Genomic DNA, 21,390 nt, shown 5'->3' with positions numbered 1-21,390 from the left:
ATCCTTCACCTTGGTTACCAGTATTCATTGCCCTCCAACATCTGGTTGTAGCCTTGTCTTCATTACCATCCAACCAGTTGACTGACTGCACAACTGGGACTGGCTCTTGTCCTGGACGGATCATGATATTTCTTGTTTTGTCTATCTCAACTCCCTTCACCATAAATTGACCTGTGTAGTGACATCATTGTATGGTAAATGTTGTTGTTATGCATCCAGTGACCAGGCAACACAAAATGCTCAATATGAGTTGTGTATACCACAAACAAACACCAAGCCTACTACCAAATATACCATTTTGTGTCTAGAATTGGCTTCTATACAATAACATTGTAAGTACTTTTGTGACTTCACTGTAACTATTTACATACCCATGAGGCCATGTGAGTTTTGGAGAGCACTCTCCTGCATTTGCCAGGCCACATCAAGATGATTGCTGAAGAAGGTCACATCAAAGATGGCTCTAGGCTCAGTAAAAATCACTTTTACAACAGCATTGCCAAACTGTTTGATCAAGCCCCTAGTGAACTTGACAGAAACGTCACTTCCATTGATGATGATCTGGTGAAGTGCAGATGCCTTGAACTGTCCCTGCATGTTTCCCTCCATCTTCACTTCCTGACTAACTGAATCGAAAATGATTGGTTGAGCCTTAACATTGCGTGGTATGATTGCTAGTTTTCCGATCCATGTAGCCTCAGTAGCATCATTGATGCTGTCAATAAAGAGAGCATTAATGGTGAGATGTTTGCTGGAGATCAGGTTAAAGGGAAGCCCAGCATATCCCTGAATGGAATAGCACAACTTTTCCCCAGCGAGGAGTGGAACTGAGAAGTGAGGGTCACCTTGAGAAACTGCAAGCAAATAATTATATTAAATATTGCTAATAGTGATAATGTTGGAGTCTTACTATATTCATCATCATAGATATAGATGGAGATGTGATCAGGTTTCAGGATAGGACAACAGATCAGGTTCTTCAACCAGAAACTGAAGAACTCACTGAACTCATGATATGGGTTGTCAATGAGGTAGATTGTGATGATGTACAATCTGACATATTTAGTGAACTTGATGGTCCCATACACTGGATGATAGTCTTCGCCAGCCTCTGAATAAAGGAAAATATTATGATTTATGCTATGCATGCCAACTAATAAGCACCTAATCAGCCATTGGGGTATCAGTCTATGGGTTAGCTAGCATGCATAAAATATTATACAACTGGAGGACCAACTAGATTGATTGATAACCCATGACTTACTGGCTGTTCCATCAGCAGTTGTGTAATTGATGGGGATTTCGTTTACTCCTTCTGGGAGCTCTGAGTCTAATCTAATGGTGACATTAACTACTTCTTCATTCTCTGCATACTTCTCTTTGGATGCAAACAGTGAGATTTCAACAGTAACTGTAAGTTTAAAAAACACTATGTGAACATTAGAAGTTACGTATATATGTCACAAGTGTATCTTGTGCAACAACTAAACCACACAATCATCCACAACAGTTAGTGACTCACAGTCTCGTTCTGTAATAGAAAAAAATATGCTCAAATTAACTGTACACAACAAGATATGCAGCAATGCTTTTATAAGCAATACTCACTTTCAATAGTGTGTTTCTCAGCAACTTCATTGCTAGGAGCTGCTACTATGACAGTAAATAGACACACAATAGCTAAAAGTCGCAGCATCTTTGGTTCTCTACAAGATATAGTTTCTGCTCCTTGGAGAAATTCACTCAACTGAGGTTGGAGGCTTGCAGCTGGTCTTTATATACACTGCAGAAGTAGTGAATGTGTGTGTTGAGCTATGATAATTGCAGATTTCAAATCACACAGAAACCAACAGTTTATTTAGTTCTCAGCACAAGCAAAAGCTATAATAAGTCAGAATCACCAAAACATCACCAATCAAATTGGAAGCCATGCACAGCTGCTTGCAGACTGGAAATTACTTGTTAATGTTATTGAAATAATTCGTGACTGTAGTACAAATACAGCATATAGCTATAATCACAGGTGTGTGTGATACGCTGAGTTGATAATAATAGTACATGTTCAAATGTGAAAGTTCTTAAAACTGATATTCTTATAAATTTGTAAACACAAACCTTATCTTTTCTATTTTTATTATTTGCAGATTGTCTATATGTTTGCCAGTTCAGCAAAACAATCATGCATAATGCAAGAGCTAGCTCACACACAGTAGTGAAATGTGTATATAGCCTAAGTGACATATCACAGAAAGGTACACTTTTCAGTAGACACATATTCACTAAACATCTCAGTACATACTCTAATACTGCATATAGTATTGGCATATGTACATATCACAGAGACACTGATCCTACTATTTGTACTGCTGTTAATAAATACTGAATCATTACTGAGTCATTGTTTTAATCCTTTCATAGTTAATTGGTGGTGATTGTCTGAGGACACACACACCTTTAATACAGTTATAGACCACACTCATGTCCTTGTCATCCCAGTGTATGTGCTAGCAACACAGTCTAGATTACCATCTAGTGCGATTTGTTATGCTACATGAATAGATAAAAGTACATGTGTATTGGTACATTTCCCTTAATAGGTATAGCTACATACTGTGCGAAATGTGAAGAAAAATTGATGCTGAATGTTAATCTATAAATACTGTTAGAGTAGTTTCATGTACATAATCCTAAACTTACTGATATTAATCACAATTTACTCAGAATCAATATGGTGAACTCAGTGCAGGACTTGCATGTAAGCCACATTGAAGACTAGTACCAGTTCAGGCCTAGTCCCTATAGCTAGTGGGAAACATGACAAAGCCTTTTGCTGATAAGAAGACAGAGCAGGAAAATTTGGGATCTTAGTGGCTGTGGCTCCTATGGTACATGCCTAGACTACATGTGGTCTCACCGCTAGCCTGGGATTTTTTCTATAACATTCAGATTAGATTTGATTGAAATTTAACTTGCTGTGCACATTTACAGGAATATCTTCCTCACAGGTCTTCATACTTATGACTGTATTACTGCATGGCAGTGTACTTGGCGTGGATATCCCTAAATATGCCATGTTACATAACCATGCATGTTCATTGTGGTTGTAGCTATGTACACTTGTACAGTGCACGCTAGGTAGCAGTGTGGACATCTAATGCAAAAGACAGGCATGTAAGTGTTTAATATGTACAGGTGTGCTACATATTTCCATTTGATATGGATGTGTGGCCATATTAAATCTAATGCAGATCTACAGTATGTATGTTAGTAGATACAACTGAGGCCTTTACAATACATAATTGATGGAACCTCTACATTACTGTACAGTGGACTATCAAGCCATGTCTGACAGATCTAATGTGGATGTATAGCTATTCAGCATTATGGAACTCAGTGACAAACTCGAGGCAGTTACTTCAAAGACTTCATTATGAACTCCACTGATTGTGTGAGCAAACATTATAGCTAGTGAGAATGTTGTGTACAGTCTTTTTTGGGGTATGTTTATGTTTGTTTACAGTCTGATGTGAATTACTCAGTTAAAATATTACTATTATAGGTGGTGTGTTATTTTGTTCTCATAGCACATACACAAACTAGTTTAAAGGGTGCAAATGAATTAATGAAGCTTAAGCTGATAATCTGTACACTATATATACATATAATATACTTCTCTGTATTTAGGCATATTTCTTACGGTGATAAGATTTGATGTAAAGAATTTATTAGACTGTTCACTACCCACTACAGCAAGTTCAGCTGGTTTCCTTGCAGTCATACTCAAGCCACAGTTTTAGTATAGGGCACTGAGTCACTACAGCAGCAGCTGAGGATATTTCAACTTGGCAAGAGCTAATGTCACTCATCACCAACCGTGGCTTCCAGATGAATGCTAGTAACTTGCGCAATACATACGAACATTTCCAATTCTACTACAAAAAACATTGTATTATTTTTGTTTTGCAACAACACCAACCATTATGATGTTACGCTTAAAGCAGAACACAACTCATCATCTTTTCAGTTATGTATTGACCTGATATATAGTCAGAGAATTAGTATGTATGTGTACTTTAATATTCTAATATGCATACCCAGGATTTATTATGGACACAAGTGGAATGTCTATGGCACTGACAATACCTCAATCAGCCACCCAGTTTATGTCCTGTTCAGTTGTAGGTTTTGTATACATATATCTGTGGTCAGTCAAGGTTTGTTCTCAGTGTTGTAATGACATAGAGCCAAGTGTGGTGCAAGAGTCGTATGTGTAGGGAGGCATGCCTATACCATAGAGATGTTTTATGAACTAGGAAGGTTTATAATCACAGCAAGAAGCATACCTCCAGACTTTATCCTCTATAACATCAAATTTTCAAAAACTTTTCTTAAAAATTCCATGGGTACATATGTATTTGTGTATGTGGTCATGTGTATACATACATGTGTCAGAGTTTACACGAGCTCATAAACATTGTGAAGTATTTGTAGGTCATAATTTATTTTCTTAATCTTATCCTGTCTTGTAAATTACATTAGGTCATCTGTCACAGCCTTAAAGACAACTCACATACAACACAAATTGTACACTCAATGAGTATAGCTATGTACATGTAGCTATCAGTGTCCACTATTGGGCTCTGTATAGAATGTGCAACTGGGTTCTGTTTCTGTACTACCAATACATGGCCTTTGTGGTCTTCCCACCTTAAACTGACTTCAACTATCAATCAGGAACTCATTGATTACTAATGTACCGGTAGTAACTACATATTATATAAGCTGTATTCAGTAGTTGTGCACTAATGTGAATGAAAATGTGCTGTTGTTTGGTCAGGATTATCAGCCTCATAGTATCACTTACAAAATTTATGGTATGTTATTATTTTTATATGCCCTAAGACATCTATTTAATTATGTGGCATGTTTTACTACTATAGCCATACTGTACTGTAAATTATTACTATATAAGTACACAAAAAATGGAATTAGCACATCAATAAAAAGTACTGAAGCAAGCTGGAGTATATAATATAGTGCATGATATTAAATCACAGTAAAACAATAAGAAGTGTTATATCCCTACTGTGCTCTTCTTATGGTATCTTGAGCACAGTAGGGATATAACACTTCTTATTGTTTTACTGTGATTTAATATCGTGCATTACTCCAGCTTGATTCAGTACTATTAAACGGTGTGCTATGGTCTCCATTCTAGTTGAAAATTCCATTTTTTGTGTACTTGTTTGTTAACTTTTTTTGTAAAATAAAATTATTATGACTGCAGGGTGAACCCATGCATACCGCATCAAAAGAAATGGCATCGTGCTCCCCAGCTACCAATTATTGTCTGAAAAGTGAAGTATCCATTATACTTCGTTATCAGCTGTGTTCAACTAACCCATTATACAGCATTATAAATCAAGAACTGTTCGAAAAGCACCTCTGCAATCAAAGTAGCCACTATGAAAAATACAGATGATTGCTGTTATGAAGGGAAGCCATCACGTGCTACTACCAAATCGACACCTTCCACTGTCAGCTAAGATGAATGGGGCACAAAAGAGGACACTGGTAAGTCCATGAAGAATGCATTGTATGTACTGCAGTATGCCACCTCTTGGGCCGAAGCGATGTCGAATGAAAAAATCAAGCCCGTAGCCTTAGCTGTTATTGAGTTACGCTTGTTTGAAGGCATCAGTCAGCCAGTCAGCCAGTCAGCCAGTCAGTCAGTAGAAAACTCTGTTTAATAATATTTTGTAAAAAAAAATTTCATAGCAGCTTGCTAAAAGCATTTTGTGTAGGTCTGATGGGCTTAGTTTTACCTAACCAATAGCTACTGCCTCATTGTCACCAAAAAAGGAAAATTGAGGCTGGTGTTTGGGTGATGTTTTTTTCGTGGGCCACGCCTACACCTTTGTGGTCCCTACTATACAGTACTATCGTACTGTATGATAGTCATCAATAGTGGATTCTTTTATCCACCTGTATCATATCAGATATATATATATATTATGGTGAAGGAAGATGGTAAAAGGTGTAGGTGTGTTTCATGTTGGCTTTGAGACCCAAGATAACAATAAACTATATTTCAGAGAATCCAATGCATTATACAGAGTGTGTATGGATAATGAATAGTACTGAGATATTTAAGGAGGACAATGTACTACTAAAGAAAAGGAAGAATTTTGGACCATTAGGTCAAGTCCATGCATGCATACATATTTTGCTATTTCTACTGGTTAATGGTGTAATTTGTCCGTGTGTGTGTGTGTGTGTGTGTGCGTGTACATATATGTGTGTGTGTGTGTGTCTGTGTGTGTCTGTGTATGTTTGTTACAGTGTATGCATAATATTATTTTTGTGTGCAAGTGTAGCTATGTGAGCATTACTGTATCACTGTGTATGTACATGTATGTTTGCCATCCAGCATCCATTGTACTGGTTTACAGATGTGCATATATTTTTGTAAGCATGTATGTATACTAGTGAAGTAGCTTAGCAAAATTGTTACAGGGTGGATAAAAGCACCATTTTTGGCACACAAGTTCTTTATGGTGTACTTATCAATTTTAGAAGGGGTAGCTACCCACCATACCTAACTATGTGTGGGCTTAACTTAAAAAAACAAAATGGCCAACAAGTGGCCCCATGAATATGGAGTGAAATGCACTTAGTTTTCCAATTGAATTATATTTGGCATCCATTGATTCTGTAACGATTTCAAAATTTGATGCTAAGCTACTTTACTATAAAATGCCATCTCTCTAGAGTCTATATGGAGACCCCCACTTCTCAGTTCCACTCCTTATATTATTCCATTTAGTTGGGGCTTTCCTTTATCTTCTACCAAATACTTCACCATTTCAGGGGCGTAGCCAGGATTTTTTGAAGGGGGGTTCCAGCAGCAGCATTGAATTACCAGAAGCAGGGGTCTGGGGCCAGCCGCTGAGAGACTTTCAATATTTTAATGAATCAAAACTCAGCAAATTGCTATATTTTATGCAAAAAGTACATTAATTATAATGCATATAAGTGCCCCTGGGATGAAGGTAGTACTAGATAAAGCCACCTAGTGGAAACAGACAGCATAACACATATATAGAGACACATAGTAATCTGTAAGTGATAGTTATCTCACTGTGGTATGAGCCATGAATCCACTGATATAAATGGAATAACTTACAATCAAAACAATATAACTATACAAATATGCATAGCATGAATTCATTTTGCATAACACAAGTGATAAATTACTGGAGCTCTATATCTTTAAACACTGCACACCAAAGCTATAGCAGTATAAGGTCATGCTAAGTTTTGCATTTAATGTTAGAATGTCTGAAAAATTCATATGGACATGGATATATTTACATGCATGTTCTATTAGAGTATATACCTGACTGCTCTATTAGACTATATCGATCTTTTTAACAAGTTTTGAAGAGGCCTAGGGCTCATGTTACCTCTGTAAATCCTTCTCTGAGAGATGAATGCAAGCTTTATCAATTGTTGTGCTGTGCTATACAGTGGCGGATTCTAGGATTTTTAAAAGGGGGTTTCTGTCGAACCCTCAGAAACCCCTCTAGATCCGCCACTGCTATATTACTCACTCATTTTGTCCTGCCACACTAAATGGTGTGTTAGGATCAAGTCTAAATTTTACAGGGGGGAGTTCCTGGACCCCCCGGAACCCCCCTCCCTACGCCCCTGCATTTAATACTCTCTTCAGCAATATGTCACTGTGTCATCCCATCACCATTCAATGGAGTTTCAGATCAACATAGCTACACTATATAATGTAAGGTAACTGCTGAGCATGTTCAATTGGATGTTCTGCATTAAAGCTTGTTCTACAGTACTGGCCAAACTTTCTGAATCGATTGTGATTGTTTTATTAGAGTACATAGCACTGTATGTCCTATTAGGATAGTTGGTAACAGAAACATGGTGGCCATCTAAAAAATGTAGCCATCCCTAAGATGTCTAGAACTTAACTCACTAGGGCACTAGGTTGAAATGATACATTGTAAGGCAATGTTCATAATGCATATAGCATACATACATTACAATTATCACTGTAAAATTATTTAAGCATGCTGATTACCTTCATAGACAGAGAGTGGATATAATGATTTTAATTATAAATTTTTTGGTAAAATATAAATAAAATTTCAAAAACGTTTTATTTTGTGTCTGCAAATTATGTTAATTATGCTGACAGTAATTTTTCAAATGATAGCTGATACCAATAATTATGACATAAACAAGTGTCTGAACCTGCTACCATTGCCCCAGGTATACAAAGAGAAGTTTTCTAATCCTGTATATTAAGACCACAGTTTAACTGAGCAGCTTAATTATATGTCTGCCAATGGTAACAATCACCCTCCTGCACTGCGAAAGCAGAAAACCACCAAAATGGTGCCAGGCATCGTCATTGTGATCTATGTGCAATTCCTAATACCTCAGTGAGGACTTGGCAGTTACTTTCCCACTGCCAAGGGCACAATCAGCTGTATATCCTAGATCTATACCAGGTGATGACTTAATCACTAGACAACTTGGTAATCTAGACAAGTGTCAATGGTGCCACACAGCCTGGGATCTGGAAGTCCCTTTGCATTCAACCTATACAACATGTGGGACTTCTTGTATGTTGTTGATTAACTACTATCTTTAGGCACCTGCAATTAGCACTGACTCAATTGACGCTCATCCTTCACCAGTACTACCAGTAACCTGAGCTCTTGCTGCATAAGTCCAGTGCCTAACTGGTAAAGTAGATAATAAGTTTTGAACTTTGAATTTAATCAAACTGGCTAACTATTTTACACAAATATTTTCTCAGAAATATCATGCACAGAAGCTCCACAAGTTAAACGGTTGCTACACAACACCCTCAAAGTAAACAGTACAATTATGTTGAACAAGAACATTTTCTGTGGTCTAACAGCTGTCCATTGTCACACAACCATTAGCAGTTAGTAGACACAATGTTAGCAGCTCCCAGCAAGGATGTTGTGTTGGGAACAAGTTTAGCACTGTCAATAGTTAGTCTAGTTCTACTGTTTGGTGTGACTTGGTACTTCCAATCATCACTGGATCTACTACAACAACAAGTAGAGCATGACAGGGAACTGTTGTTGAAGTTGCAAGAGAAAATTGAAGTAAGGAATAATATTAGACCTAGCAATTATAGCATTCACCTATACCAGCATACTATTGTGATCATTGATAGCCATATATGTCTGTAGAAGTAGACTAATTGATAAGTTTTATGTAAGTACATATGCAATGCTGCAATTACTTCAGTATATTGAAGAGATTATTAGAATTCTGCAAAGATTTTAATCTTATTATAGGCTGCATTGCATGTCTAGCCAATTTCAGGATGTGTCACAGTGAGCATGTATTCATATTACATGGGGTATGAAATGTATACTGATAAATTAAAATTTGAACATTGACCATGAAGTTTAAAAAACGTCCTTCTAAAGTTGTAGACATTTAAAATGGGAAAAGCATGCATATAGCTAGCTAACTTGACTAATGGTAGGGAAGTTGTAAAGCCATATATTTATGGAATGTACACACATTGATATTCATGACTGACATGTGCCCACTGGCTATCCTCTAGTCCCACACCCATACAAGCTACGAAGTTAGACATATTGCCAAGAAACAGGCTGACAATTGTACATGTCAAGATGGACTACCTGGACCCAGAGGTCCAAGGGGGCAAAGAGGAAGCAGTGGATCTAAAGGATCCAAGGGAAACATTGGGCGACGAGGAGAAAAGGGAACTATGGGAGAGTCTGGACCCAAAGGAGATATGGGGCAGACAGGAAATAATGGAACGATGGGAGAGACTGGTCCTAAAGGAGACGTGGGGCAAAAAGGAAACAATGGAATGATGGGAGATGTAGGACCAAAAGGAGATAAAGGTGAAATGGGAACTATGGGCATTAAAGGAGATAAAGGAAATAATGGAACAATGGGAGAGACTGGTCCCAAAGGGGACATGGGGCAGAAAGGAAACAATGGAACAATGGGAGATGTAGGACCAAAAGGAGATAAAGGTGAAATGGGAACTATGGGCATTAAAGGAGAAAAAGGAAATAATGGAACAACGGGAGAGACTGGGACAAAAGGAGACATGGGGCAGAAAGGAAACAATGGGACGATGGGAGAAGTTGGTCCCAAAGGAGACATGGGACAAAAGGGAAATAATGGCACATCAGGACTGATGGGTGAGAAAGGTGAAATGGGCATCCAGGGAGCATCAGGAGGTAATGGCAGAAGAGGACCAAAGGGTAATAAAGGAAGTAGAGGAGCTGGTTCAAGAGGTCGTCCTGGAATAAAAGGTGAAAAGGGAAATAATGGAACGATAGGGGAGACTGGACCCAAAGGTGACAAAGGAGAAATTGGAGCAATGGGAAATAAAGGAGAGAAGGGAGATAATGGAACAATGGGTGAGATGGGACAGAAGGGAAGTAACGGCACAACAGGACAGATGGGATTAAAAGGTGACATGGGAGAGAAAGGTGAAAATGGAACAATAGGTATGTAAGAGGTAGCTGTGACAGTGCATTGTGTTTGGTGCTGATATGAATGTGGTTGTGTACAGTCCATTTAGATGGGTATAAAACTTTTGTGACTTCATGAACTGTTATGTATGACATCACATTATTGATTGTGATTTACCCCATTCATATGAGTAATATTTCACATAAAAATTGTTGAGTAAAAGGGTTCACATACCATGCACATAGATGTAGGAACTAGATGGTAGCTCAGCCTCTTTTATCAACTACACATCATCGGGAAACTTTAGGAATTAATCGAGTTATACTTGTAAATAGTACAATACCTTTGATCATGAGCCATTGCCACATTCGTCCTGCCAGACATTAGCAGACTGATTAAAACATTGATGCATCCAGACTTTTACTTTTAATGTCCCTAAGCAATAGCTTTGATACTGTTCAGTATACAGAGTACAGTTGTGTAATATTACATTCACAATGTCATGGCAAGAAATTAGATTTATTAACAATGCACTAAAACAAATATATTATTCAGTCCTGAAATACAGACTCAATTAAGTGACAATGTACTCACCACGTCACTCTTACAAACTGTCACAAAATATCCATGGCTGCAGCTCAAAGGAGACAGCTGGTTTGGACAATAGAGCAAATCCATCCACATGTCTCATACTACTGATAATCCCCATACAACACCGCTCATTAGAACACCCAAAATTAGCATAACTCATGCAGTCAACAAGAGCATCAACTATGCAAATGTGATTGTCAGCTCTTATCAGTTCTGTGAATACACAGTTATTATAATTTTGCTGCAGGTGACCCAGGACCAACAGGGAGTGCTGGACCCAAAGGAGATATTGGACCTCCAGGGCCTAAAGGAGACTCGGGAGCTAAAGGGGAAGAGGGCATCAAAGGAGACAAGGGGGATATTGGACCAACAGGATTGACTGGCACCAAAGGACAGAAAGGTCAAAATGGTATTACCAATGGTGATCAAGCCTCCAGTGGTGGAGGAACTGTCTATGTAAGATGGGGGCACGATAGATGCCCACTAACTGCAGAAACGGTATACACCGGAAGAGCTGGTGGCTCATTTTACAACCACAGAGGTGGTGGCAGTGATCCACAATGCCTTCCTCAGGACCCCATTTATCTCCAGAGGATCAATGGAAGCCTTAGAGCATACATGTATGGAGCAGAGTACGAAACAATTGTGGACATTAGAAATGTTGATGACCTAGATGTACCCTGTGCTGTCTGCTATGTACCTCAGCGCTCCGCAGTCTACATGGTCCCAGCCAAGTATGTCTGTCCCAGTGGATGGACTAGAGAATACTACGGATATCTGATGGCCAATTACTATGACTTCTTCAGAACTCAGTACACTTGTGTTGACATCGAATTGAAGGCCATTGCTGGTTCAGCATTAAACTATGATGGATATCTGTTCTACCCTGTGGAGGGAAAATGTGGATCACTCCCATGTCCCCCTTATGACGACTACAGTGAGCTATCTTGTGCTGTCTGCACTAGGTGATTCTTCAGCTGCTGTAAACCTCATATTAGGTGATCTTGTCCACCATAAAAATAGTGACAATTGTATATTGTACTACGCAAGACATAGCACAAACAAGAGAACTCATAGAATTATGTCTGAAGTCTTTCTAGATTATTCAATGAATATTAGCAAGAGTTAATAATACAGTTATCCCATATTGCGTCATTCACTATTTTTTATAACTGAAAAGGAAGCCTTCTATCAGCACCAGCTGCTTACAACTCTACAAAACACAGTCCTCACAAAACCATATAATATTTCAAAACTGCATATCTACACTAAATTGAAAAATGAAACACTAAACACAGCAGGGTTTGTTATGCAGTCTTGTTAACTCATTCACATACACAATACTTAACAGGTATTCTTACTTGTCAATATTTTAAATGTATAAAAGTATTAATGCAGAAATGGCATAATGAGTGGCAGTGCTAGGAATACTATCATAGATGTTGTTTTCATCTCAATACCAGTCATTCTGGTTGGATTGATTACATCTGTTGCTAGGGAGTTCCTTGCCACAAATACACACAATGAAATATCTTGTAGTAATTACACAAATTCTTTACACTGGCATACTGGTGGGCCAATGGCACAGCCAAAACTAGAGTTAACCCAAATACAAGCCCTGGTAATTATGAAGAACCACATAAATCTTGTAATCTAATTCTGTTCCAGAACAAGCACAAGGCTAGATACATGAAATGTCTTTCATTATTTTTTTTACTGTGTAATAAAAATACGTGTCCACAACATTCACTAAGCAGTACAGAGTAAACTACACACCCCACAGCAAAGCAAGAGTACTATTGATAAAAGTACTTCACTGCTCGCCAGCCATAACTCAGACAGACTGTTAGACCATATTATCAGAGCAGTATGATATACAATATTGCAGTACATGTACATGAGATATATAACAGTAATAAATTTATACATTCTCTGAAAAAGTATCACCAATAGAAAGTCTTCTTGTTTTAGACATTATCAGTGATAGCCATTGGTCACAGTCCTCAGGTGTGTCCGCTATTAAGTAGAACGTCCTCCAGGGGAACGTGATACTAGTAGACAAGAACAAATACATCATTTATGAATACAATACATTACACTGTACACATGGGAGCTATATTTGAGGCATTCCTTTAAGTCCAAAAGTGCTACCATTAAAAAGTATTGAAATTCAGCTGAGTTGCCAAAATGTGTTGGCACACATGTCTGAAATCGCATACAGCCTGGCCATGGTGTTAAATGAAATAGTAAGAAGCAACTATACAAAAAATTAGTCTGCTCTGCCACATATCAAACACAAACTAGTGATTGTTCTATTAGAGAGTTTAAGAGTATACACACATCAGTCAACTTACCTGATACAATTTTGTTTGCCTTTAGTATGATCAATCTTCACATCAGTTGCTTCCTTCAAGTTTAGTTTTCTCACAGGCTCTGTAGCCTGTAACACATTCAATATGGCAGTAACTGATATAAAGTGTTGTATGGTAACTAGTAATACCAGTAGTTCATTTGCTATAAAGTAGTTATGCAAACATTAGTACTATAGGTGCTCCATTACAGAATTGGCTCCAATATTTAGTTTAGTTTAAAGAGTCAGCTTTAAAGTAAAAAAAATGGCCTAACTAAAGTTAACAAATGTAGGTAATTTAGGATAACAAGTGAACGTTACTAGTGCAGGTCACTGGTAGACCCTCAGAACTGTATGGCAAGTAGTCATTAAATGTATGCACTGACAATTAACTAGTGGAATACTATGGTGATATCATAGTCACACTGACAGCAATAGCTACTGATGTACCATATATGGCATACACTGACCTGTCGATTCTTGTAGTAAGAGAGATAGTCATTTCTCAGAACAAACCAACGAATTTTCCAAGTCTGTGTGAGAAAATGGTAAATTAAATGTAGCGAGCCCAGAGAACTGGTGGTTATTGCTATAATCAAATATACTATAAACGACGAAAGTAATTGGCATGACTTAAATTTGGTGAACCAGCAAGCAAAGCAGCTTGGAGGATAAAAGTTAGATGAATTTGTATGGAGAACAAATAGAGAAAATTGGCACATAAAGTTTGGCATATTTCCTTCGATTCATCAAATTTGTCAAACGTCACACCAAACTTTCATCATTTACGGCACTATAACTTAATAGTTCAAGAATATGACTTCATTGAATAACAGTCACATGTTTGTTACATGATTGAGAATAAATATTGCCATAATGAGCTGTGAGCTGATTAGAATTATGACTATCTAATTGAAAGCAACAATGGATGTTTCTTTATGAGGAATAATATATTGATACTCTACAAAACTACATCAACTAATTTTGACTGTAAGGCAACACGTTGTGATTGGTGGACTTTAAATAATGAGGTCTGCAAAAAAGCACTTAATGTAATGCACTTTGGCATAATTATACATCGTATAACGGGAATGATTCGCGGAAGAAAACATTTGCAAATGATCTACTATTTTCTCATTTGTGAGAAAACGTTCGCAACTTATTGAATAAAGTAATTAAATAATTGGGTGCGTGCCTACAACGGATAAGGGAACTCTCGACTACTGTTGATTTCAGTTCCGTTTGAACACTTCCGTCCGCATTACAAGTTCCATGTTACGTTAGAGGTAAAGCTAAAACCTTAGCTGTGGTATTGTAGTGTCACACTGATTTCTGGTGAGCGGTTGTTACGAATCTGTAAATATTCTTATGGCTTCTTATTTTTAAAAACTGTCACAGAATAACTCGCGGTGTGGACGGAATGTTCAAACAGAACTAAAATCAACAGTATATGACATGCTGCGTACTACGCATACTAGTAGCCATGCATGATTGCTACTTTGCTGGAGAAATAGGAATGATAATGAATGTGGACGATAGGCACCTAGCCTTGGGGGTGGCACTAAAACTGAGGCCAAGAAGACATGCCATTCTGGCACAGTGAATCGCTGGGCTGCAATTATATTTACCCCATTTCTCTTGCATGAGTAGCACTGACTTTTTCCACTGTCACTTAAGTTTGCATCTCTGCCATTCGAATTTGAATCAAATGGTCTTGTGCCTCACTGGCTATACTGTCACGCAGCTTAGCGAGTAGCACAGTGAGTAGCTACCCGCTTATGTACTCGTATGAATGCTGCATCAATTGATCCATGAAAAAAAAAAAGGTTTCTTAATTGTAGAAAAAATTTAGCAAGAAAACATTCGCAAATGCATCTAAAATTGTGAAATTTGCAAATGTTTTCTTCCGCGAAACATTCCTGTTATACAGTATGTGACTGGATTTGTGAAAAGGGGTCTTCCACACACATACAATTTACCAACTTTGACAACTTCAGGTTGGAAAATGTCACTGACTTGAAATTTGGTCAGTGGTAAATGTGAGTAACAACGTAGTTTAATGGGTGGAGAAAGTAACTTGTATGTTTCTTGAAATATAAGTTATGAGTTCATAGAATTGGATATGTGTGGAAGATCCTTTTTCTCTAATCAGTCACAATAGCTATATACTAAAGTCATTACCTTACGCATTCTGCCAACTTTAGTGAGATAGCCTTCTCTTGAGGAAATCTGAGTAAGAAAAGTGATAACCTTAACAGATGTGTATACCATACAGCATATGCAAGCGTGGATTGTTTAATCAAATGTACTTGAAGCTTGAGCAGTTTAACATAAAAAGGATGTTTACAAGCTCAATAAATGCAATAATTTGATTGACGACTGTGCGGTATAACAAACACATAGTTAACTTTTTGTGGCCTTACTCATTGTATGTAAATAAGTGTGTGTTGTGTGTGTGTGTGTGTGTGTGTGTGTGTGTGTGTGTGTGTGTGTGTGTGTGTGTGTGTGTGTGTGTGTGTGTGTGTGTGTGTGTGTAGTGGGTGTATCTTGTGTTTGTATTTTAGACTTATGCACTACTATAGAAATGTACCACATCAAAAGTAATAAGCCTGATGAATTTTGAGTTGTTAGGTGCAGAATAACTTTGAGTGGTATAACAAAACAACTCGTACAATGTAACATTACTAACCGGAAATGCAACAGACTGTGCAGGTTCAGGACGTTTCATTGAGGCATACTGAGCTCCTCTGTCTGTCAACCTTGTCACTGTGTGGGTGACAATGTCAAGGTATAAGTGTTCTTCATCACAATTCCGAGAGTAAGGAAACTTCAGGTGAACAGTAATACCTATAGGGAAGAGAGACCTGTTAGTGATTTCATATAATAATGACATACCATGTACAATTGTGCAGAACCAATTGCAACTGCAGTAAAAACATACATAGCCAGCAATCATTTTACAGCATCATGACCTCATTAATAAGACCACCTCATAAAAACGACTATGTCGAGTAGGTCTCAACCATAGCTAAGGTGTAGTGCTTCGATGACCTCATAATAAGATCACCTCATTATAGTGACCATATCAAGTTGGTCCCAAACATAACTACTGGTGTACTAAAGGTGTGGTCAGGTGGTAGAACAATAATCACGTTTATAGATCGTTGATCAGTATTAGAAAACAAGATAAAATTTAGAATTTGGAAAAGTCTTAATGGCTTCACTATTAAAAATGTGTTGGCTAAATGCATGTTGCCTGTTATTTCTAGCACTGCGGCTGGCTTGGTAATTGGACAACTACCTCTACTACAATTACTGTACTACTAGTAGGAAGACCTGTATACCAGCATTTCCTAAAAGGAGGCCTATCAGATCCTTCACAGGAAAAAGTACCAAAATCTCAGCAGGTATCCAGAAATACATACAACTACAAGGAAAATTTAGGAATTTCAAGTTTGATTAGGGATCAAAGAAAAAGTGGGAGGTCACTTACACCTGCAGATATACTAGTGGACATTTAATCCCTACTTCAGTCTATACCCATGACTGAATATATCTTCAGGTCTATAGGTGACCTCCCTTGTTTCACTACCGTAGACTCTGGTTATTAGGCGCATGCGCTTATAACTTTAGGAGGAATTATTTGTGAAATTTACTATGCTTGTTAAGTGCATGTGCTTATAAATTACGATAAGGAATTTCTGCTAGGAGGGCATTAGTTGTGCCCACTACATTTTTCAAGCGATTTGAACACCAGTAAATAGTCTGCTTCAGTCGTGGAAACAGAAATCCTTAGAAGTCAGGTAGCTACAGCTATAGTTATTACAGACGGTAGTATCTGCTAGACATGGGCCTGGCGAGGCATCAAGTGTACTGTGACATGTCTGATTCATTCTGACAATTTTTTTGCTACAATTCTATGTAGTACGAGGTTGCAGAGGCGATTTCAACCATAAGCGCTTAACAAACAGGTGTCTAGCACAAGTATACCATATGTACTTAACAGGCAATATGCACTCATAGATAATAGACAACCCTACCTGGATTGGAAGCACACATATAGTGCCCATACAAAACTATGGTTTTATCTGCGTTTTGCGCCTGAAGTTTTCAAACACTCTTTTTCATTCGAAGATTCTGTTTTACTGTCTGGATACAACTCGGTTGCTTTAACTAGTAAGTTTAGTAGATTGTTTCTTGGGTGGCGATTGGCCTACCACTGGTATAGGCACTTTCCGTATAAAAAGTATTTGAACATGTTTGTGAAAATGGCGGGGTGAACAAGTCTAGTTTAAGGCTGATGCTTATTACTAACTAATGCTACATGTACTGGTATGTGTTTCATGGTATATTCGCTCCAGTTTAGTCAAGTTCACAAATCCCGCCTCTCGTATCAACCTTTCGTGCTTGTCAAACTTCTAGCTAATACACATCAGTACACCCACTATGAATAGGCCAAACCTTATATTCCATATTCCAAGTTTACTACTCACCAGTAAGCAAAACATGTTCTTATAAAATCTACTCCCGGTACTGTGTACAGACAGTATAAGGGGCGCAAAGCGCGGATAGATTAGGTGGTGCTTAGAAGTTTCCAATCCAGTATGGGGTGTCTATTATCTATGATGCACTTGATAACCATGTGCGCCTAATAACCAGAGTCTACGGTATGTACCATGGTATTTGCTAAAAGGTACCTGTTGGGCGTCAAACAGTGAAAAAATCAAACCCGTAGCCTTAGTTGTGATTTACGCTTGTCTGAAGACATCAGTTAGTCAGACTGTTGGATTTGGATATACCTAACCAAGGTGCCATGAAGGTATTGTGAGGCTGGTTTTAAGGGGGCCAGAAAAGCCCAAACCTTCGTGATCCCTAATATACAGTACTATCGTACCATATGATAACATGCATTGTATAGGTGGTACCAACTTCTACTACAAATATGTACTAACACTTCTTAACTGGATATTGCATGCATTTTTAGTACAGTGACACCTGTCTAATCAGATCATTGTATAGTCACCTGGCTATTGCAATAATCCAAATGCGCCATTTCTACACAAGGTGACCTGGCTATAGCCACATTTTGGCCCAAAGGTGACTGGAATAGGGGAGATTCCATTGCATCATATAAAAATCGCAAGCAAAGACTCTGTAGTGAAGGATTATATGCTTTAGCTAATACACATGGTGATAAAATAAAGTAGTGCTACACAGTTACAATTTCAAAATTATTCAGACTTTGTTACTCAACCAATACAACTTCAATGGCTAAATACTACTATAATTATAAGACTCATCTAAGGCACATCACTATTATATCTACTACCAATCTCACTAGGGACATAAATCAGAATATTTTTGTTGAACACAGAAAAAATCTCAGACCCTAGTGGTGATTTGATTCTCTGGTAACATGCAGCCTAGAAGAATTAGGAGCCACAACAAGTGGAATACTTTCTATGCACTCAATCTAAAAATATTTAAGAATTCACAGGGCAAAAGATTGTTCCAAATACACAGCAAGTCATACCTGATTCTCCACCTATGACTGGTTTCTCCACTTCAAAATGTCTCCTTAGTTCTTTGACAGAGTTGAAAGCGCTCTGGCCAAACTTGTAGCCATCCTTGGTGTGGTGAAGATGAACATGCTGCACAGATGCTGACATCCTACGAAAATCGTGACATAAAATATTACCCTGGTCATTTCATTACCTAGCTATATAGTGGAACTGGTCCGTGTTTGACCATAAAAGAGATTGTCAGAGGTAAAAAGTGTATGAAGCCGAACCTGTTGGGATCAAAATAATTGACCTTATTACGGAGGGAGTATTTCCTCACTAAAGAAGTTTCACGCACTAATACACTGTTGTAACAGGATTAGCAAGGCCATGTACACTGCCTAGAATATTACATACCACAACAATAGAATTAGAAACCTGCTAACACACAGTAACTACATTGTCCAAATAGAAATGAAGTAACATCTGTCACTGCTAATAACTTACTTGACTGACAGAGCATATTCGCCATCATTTGAAGGACGAAGCAGATAGCTTCCCTCAGGAGCATTGTCAATCAACATACAGTCTGCAGCATGTCTTGATAAGTGAGGATGGAACCAACTATTATAAGAGATTATACGAATAGTAATAGATTTTTTGAAGGACAGAACCCTTGAGGTTTGACTTTGTTAACATGCAAGAAAAACTCTAGTAGTACCTTATAACAGCATGAAAACTATAATGATGTGTCCCCAAAGCTTATACAAAGACTATGGTAGGAAGACATAACATTTACCATGTTTTACGTGTAGAACTGAAAGGAATTTTTGGTGGTTATAAAATTGCTTAATAGAAATGTTCATATGGTATGGATATTGTAAAAAGTGTATGTATCATTGCTGCTACTTGGAAACATCAGTTTACTGAATGTGCATATAATAAAAATTCCAAGCATTACTGTAAGTCACCTAAAAGTATACCAGAGCAGTTCAGTCATTCTTAAATGCTGTGATGGCTTGCAGACATTTAACCAGTGAGTTTTAAGGACATAACATGCCCACTCTATACACACACATGGCCCAACCACTCCTCCATTTAAAGACAACTGACACCACATCAATTAGAAGGTGATCACATCACACGTGCCCATCCCAACTATCCATACATGGTAATCATTATGAGTAAATAGTCTGGTCAAGATTCTTGCATTATGATCTACACAAGAGATTTTACTGACTTCAACTCTTTCGAACACCTTTGATTGTCAACTATAAACACGTAGCACACAGTGACACTTGGCTACATAAGTAGCAAGTCCTTAGTTTTGGTTTGAGCTAACTTGGTCCCATTATTTTACAGTGCACGTCGTACGTAGTCAAGTGCCACAATATGAGTGATGTGACACCCATCATCTTGAACTTGTCTACACTGATTGCTGCATAGTGTGTTATTGTCTCCTGACATGTGACCAAATCACTTGCTTGTATGCACTAATTTATTACAGAACCTCAACACTGTCAACAACTTACAGTCTCCAGAAATTCAGACACACTATAGCTAGCTATGTACATGAGCACACTATCACAAGCCAACAAAATTTGCCACATTCACTTTGAGGCGTTCTAACCAGCCAAACCTTTTGACCTCCAGGAAGTCTTGTTAACTTGTTGCGCCCAGAGCCTCGCCCAATACAGTTTGTGGCGGCAGCGCGTGGAAATTTTACATAAACTACTATAATTATGCAAGGTCTGCTATTTGTCTTTTTTCAGCTTTTTAATATAAATCATAACGGCTGAACCAAATGTGCTAACGCGAGTGCTGACATGCCTCATACCATAAAGGATCTATGACCATATCAACACATGTTATAAACAACGTGCTCACTCTAAGTCCATCATCGGGTCAGCCATTTTGTCTTTTGAGTTAGATGGTGAGATGTTGAGATTGTCTACATCCTCAGAAAGTGGTTTAAGTATGATTTCGCCTCCCCCACTGGCCATAGGCCAAACGACACACCTTTATAGTTCAGTAAAATATTTCTATATGCGCGTGCACGAAACAAAAAGAAACAAACAATGCGTGTACGCCTCGGTGTACACGAAACAAAAAGAAACAATCTCGTGAATCTCCCCGTGAATCTCGTGCATATGTTTAGCACAATATCTCGGCACAACGCAGAACGTGTAGATAATTTATAGCAAAGTATGGTAGATATGTGTGTGCAGTTGTGTCAATGCTATGCTGTATAGGTGAATGCTAGTCTCGTGCCCAGACCGCTTTTTTTCCGTTTTGTGTGGGGGCGGAGAGGTCTGGGCACGAGAGCTATGTAATGAGTCGGGTAGGCAGAAGCAATGGCATAAAGAGCAGTATCGGTTACTGGGTTCACAGGTAATACGCCTATGTTGGGTTGAACCT

General features: G+C 38.1%; 2 protein-coding genes across 2 annotated transcripts; one reads left to right on the top strand and one right to left on the bottom strand.

Annotated features, from left to right (window-relative positions):
* Positions 1-8,920: 8,920 nt before the first annotated feature.
* LOC136260816 (collagen alpha-2(IX) chain-like) lies at positions 8,921-12,239 on the top strand. The gene is made up of 3 exons (XM_066054688.1): positions 8,921-9,170; positions 9,641-10,565; positions 11,369-12,239. The coding sequence occupies exons 1-3, from the start codon at positions 8,997-8,999 to the stop codon at positions 12,088-12,090; spliced, it is 1,821 nt and encodes a 606-aa protein (XP_065910760.1). The 5' UTR covers positions 8,921-8,996; the 3' UTR covers positions 12,091-12,239.
* Positions 12,240-12,977: 738 nt separating this feature from the next.
* Positions 12,978-21,025, bottom strand: LOC136260378 (dual adapter for phosphotyrosine and 3-phosphotyrosine and 3-phosphoinositide-like). The gene is made up of 8 exons (XM_066054091.1): positions 20,860-21,025; positions 19,480-19,596; positions 19,005-19,141; positions 16,161-16,318; positions 15,653-15,700; positions 13,942-14,004; positions 13,476-13,561; positions 12,978-13,172 (listed from the first exon to the last, which is right to left on the bottom strand). Exons 1-8 carry the CDS (start codon positions 20,973-20,975, stop codon positions 13,043-13,045), a joined length of 855 nt encoding a protein of 284 aa, XP_065910163.1. The 5' UTR covers positions 20,976-21,025; the 3' UTR covers positions 12,978-13,042.
* Between the last annotated feature and the right edge of the window lie 365 nt (positions 21,026-21,390).

This window comes from Dysidea avara, chromosome 7, assembly GCF_963678975.1.
Source record: "Dysidea avara chromosome 7, odDysAvar1.4, whole genome shotgun sequence".
In the NCBI taxonomy this organism is placed as follows: Eukaryota; Metazoa; Porifera; class Demospongiae; order Dictyoceratida; family Dysideidae; genus Dysidea; species Dysidea avara.
The sequence above is the reverse complement of the archived record's forward strand: the minus strand, read 5'-3'. Positions and strand labels throughout refer to the sequence as shown.

Bases quoted from the DNA above. Each gene is read 5' to 3' on its own strand.
- LOC136260816 (XM_066054688.1), top strand. From the start codon at position 8,997: ATGTTAGCAGCTCCCAGCAAGGATGTTGTGTTGGGAACAAGTTTAGCA. The intron at 9,171-9,640 runs GTAAGGAATAAT...GCTATCCTCTAG, and splicing joins AGTTGCAAGAGAAAATTGAA to TCCCACACCCATACAAGCTA. The intron at 10,566-11,368 runs GTATGTAAGAGG...ATTTTGCTGCAG, and splicing joins AGGTGAAAATGGAACAATAG to GTGACCCAGGACCAACAGGG.
- LOC136260378 (XM_066054091.1), bottom strand. From the start codon at position 20,975: ATGGCCAGTGGGGGAGGCGAAATCATACTTAAACCACTTTCTGAGGAT. The intron at 19,597-20,859 runs GTGAGCACGTTG...CTCTTATAATAG, and splicing joins GACCCGATGATGGACTTAGA to TTGGTTCCATCCTCACTTAT. The intron at 13,173-13,475 runs GTAAGTTGACTG...CTTGTCTACTAG, and splicing joins GGCAAACAAAATTGTATCAG to TATCACGTTCCCCTGGAGGA.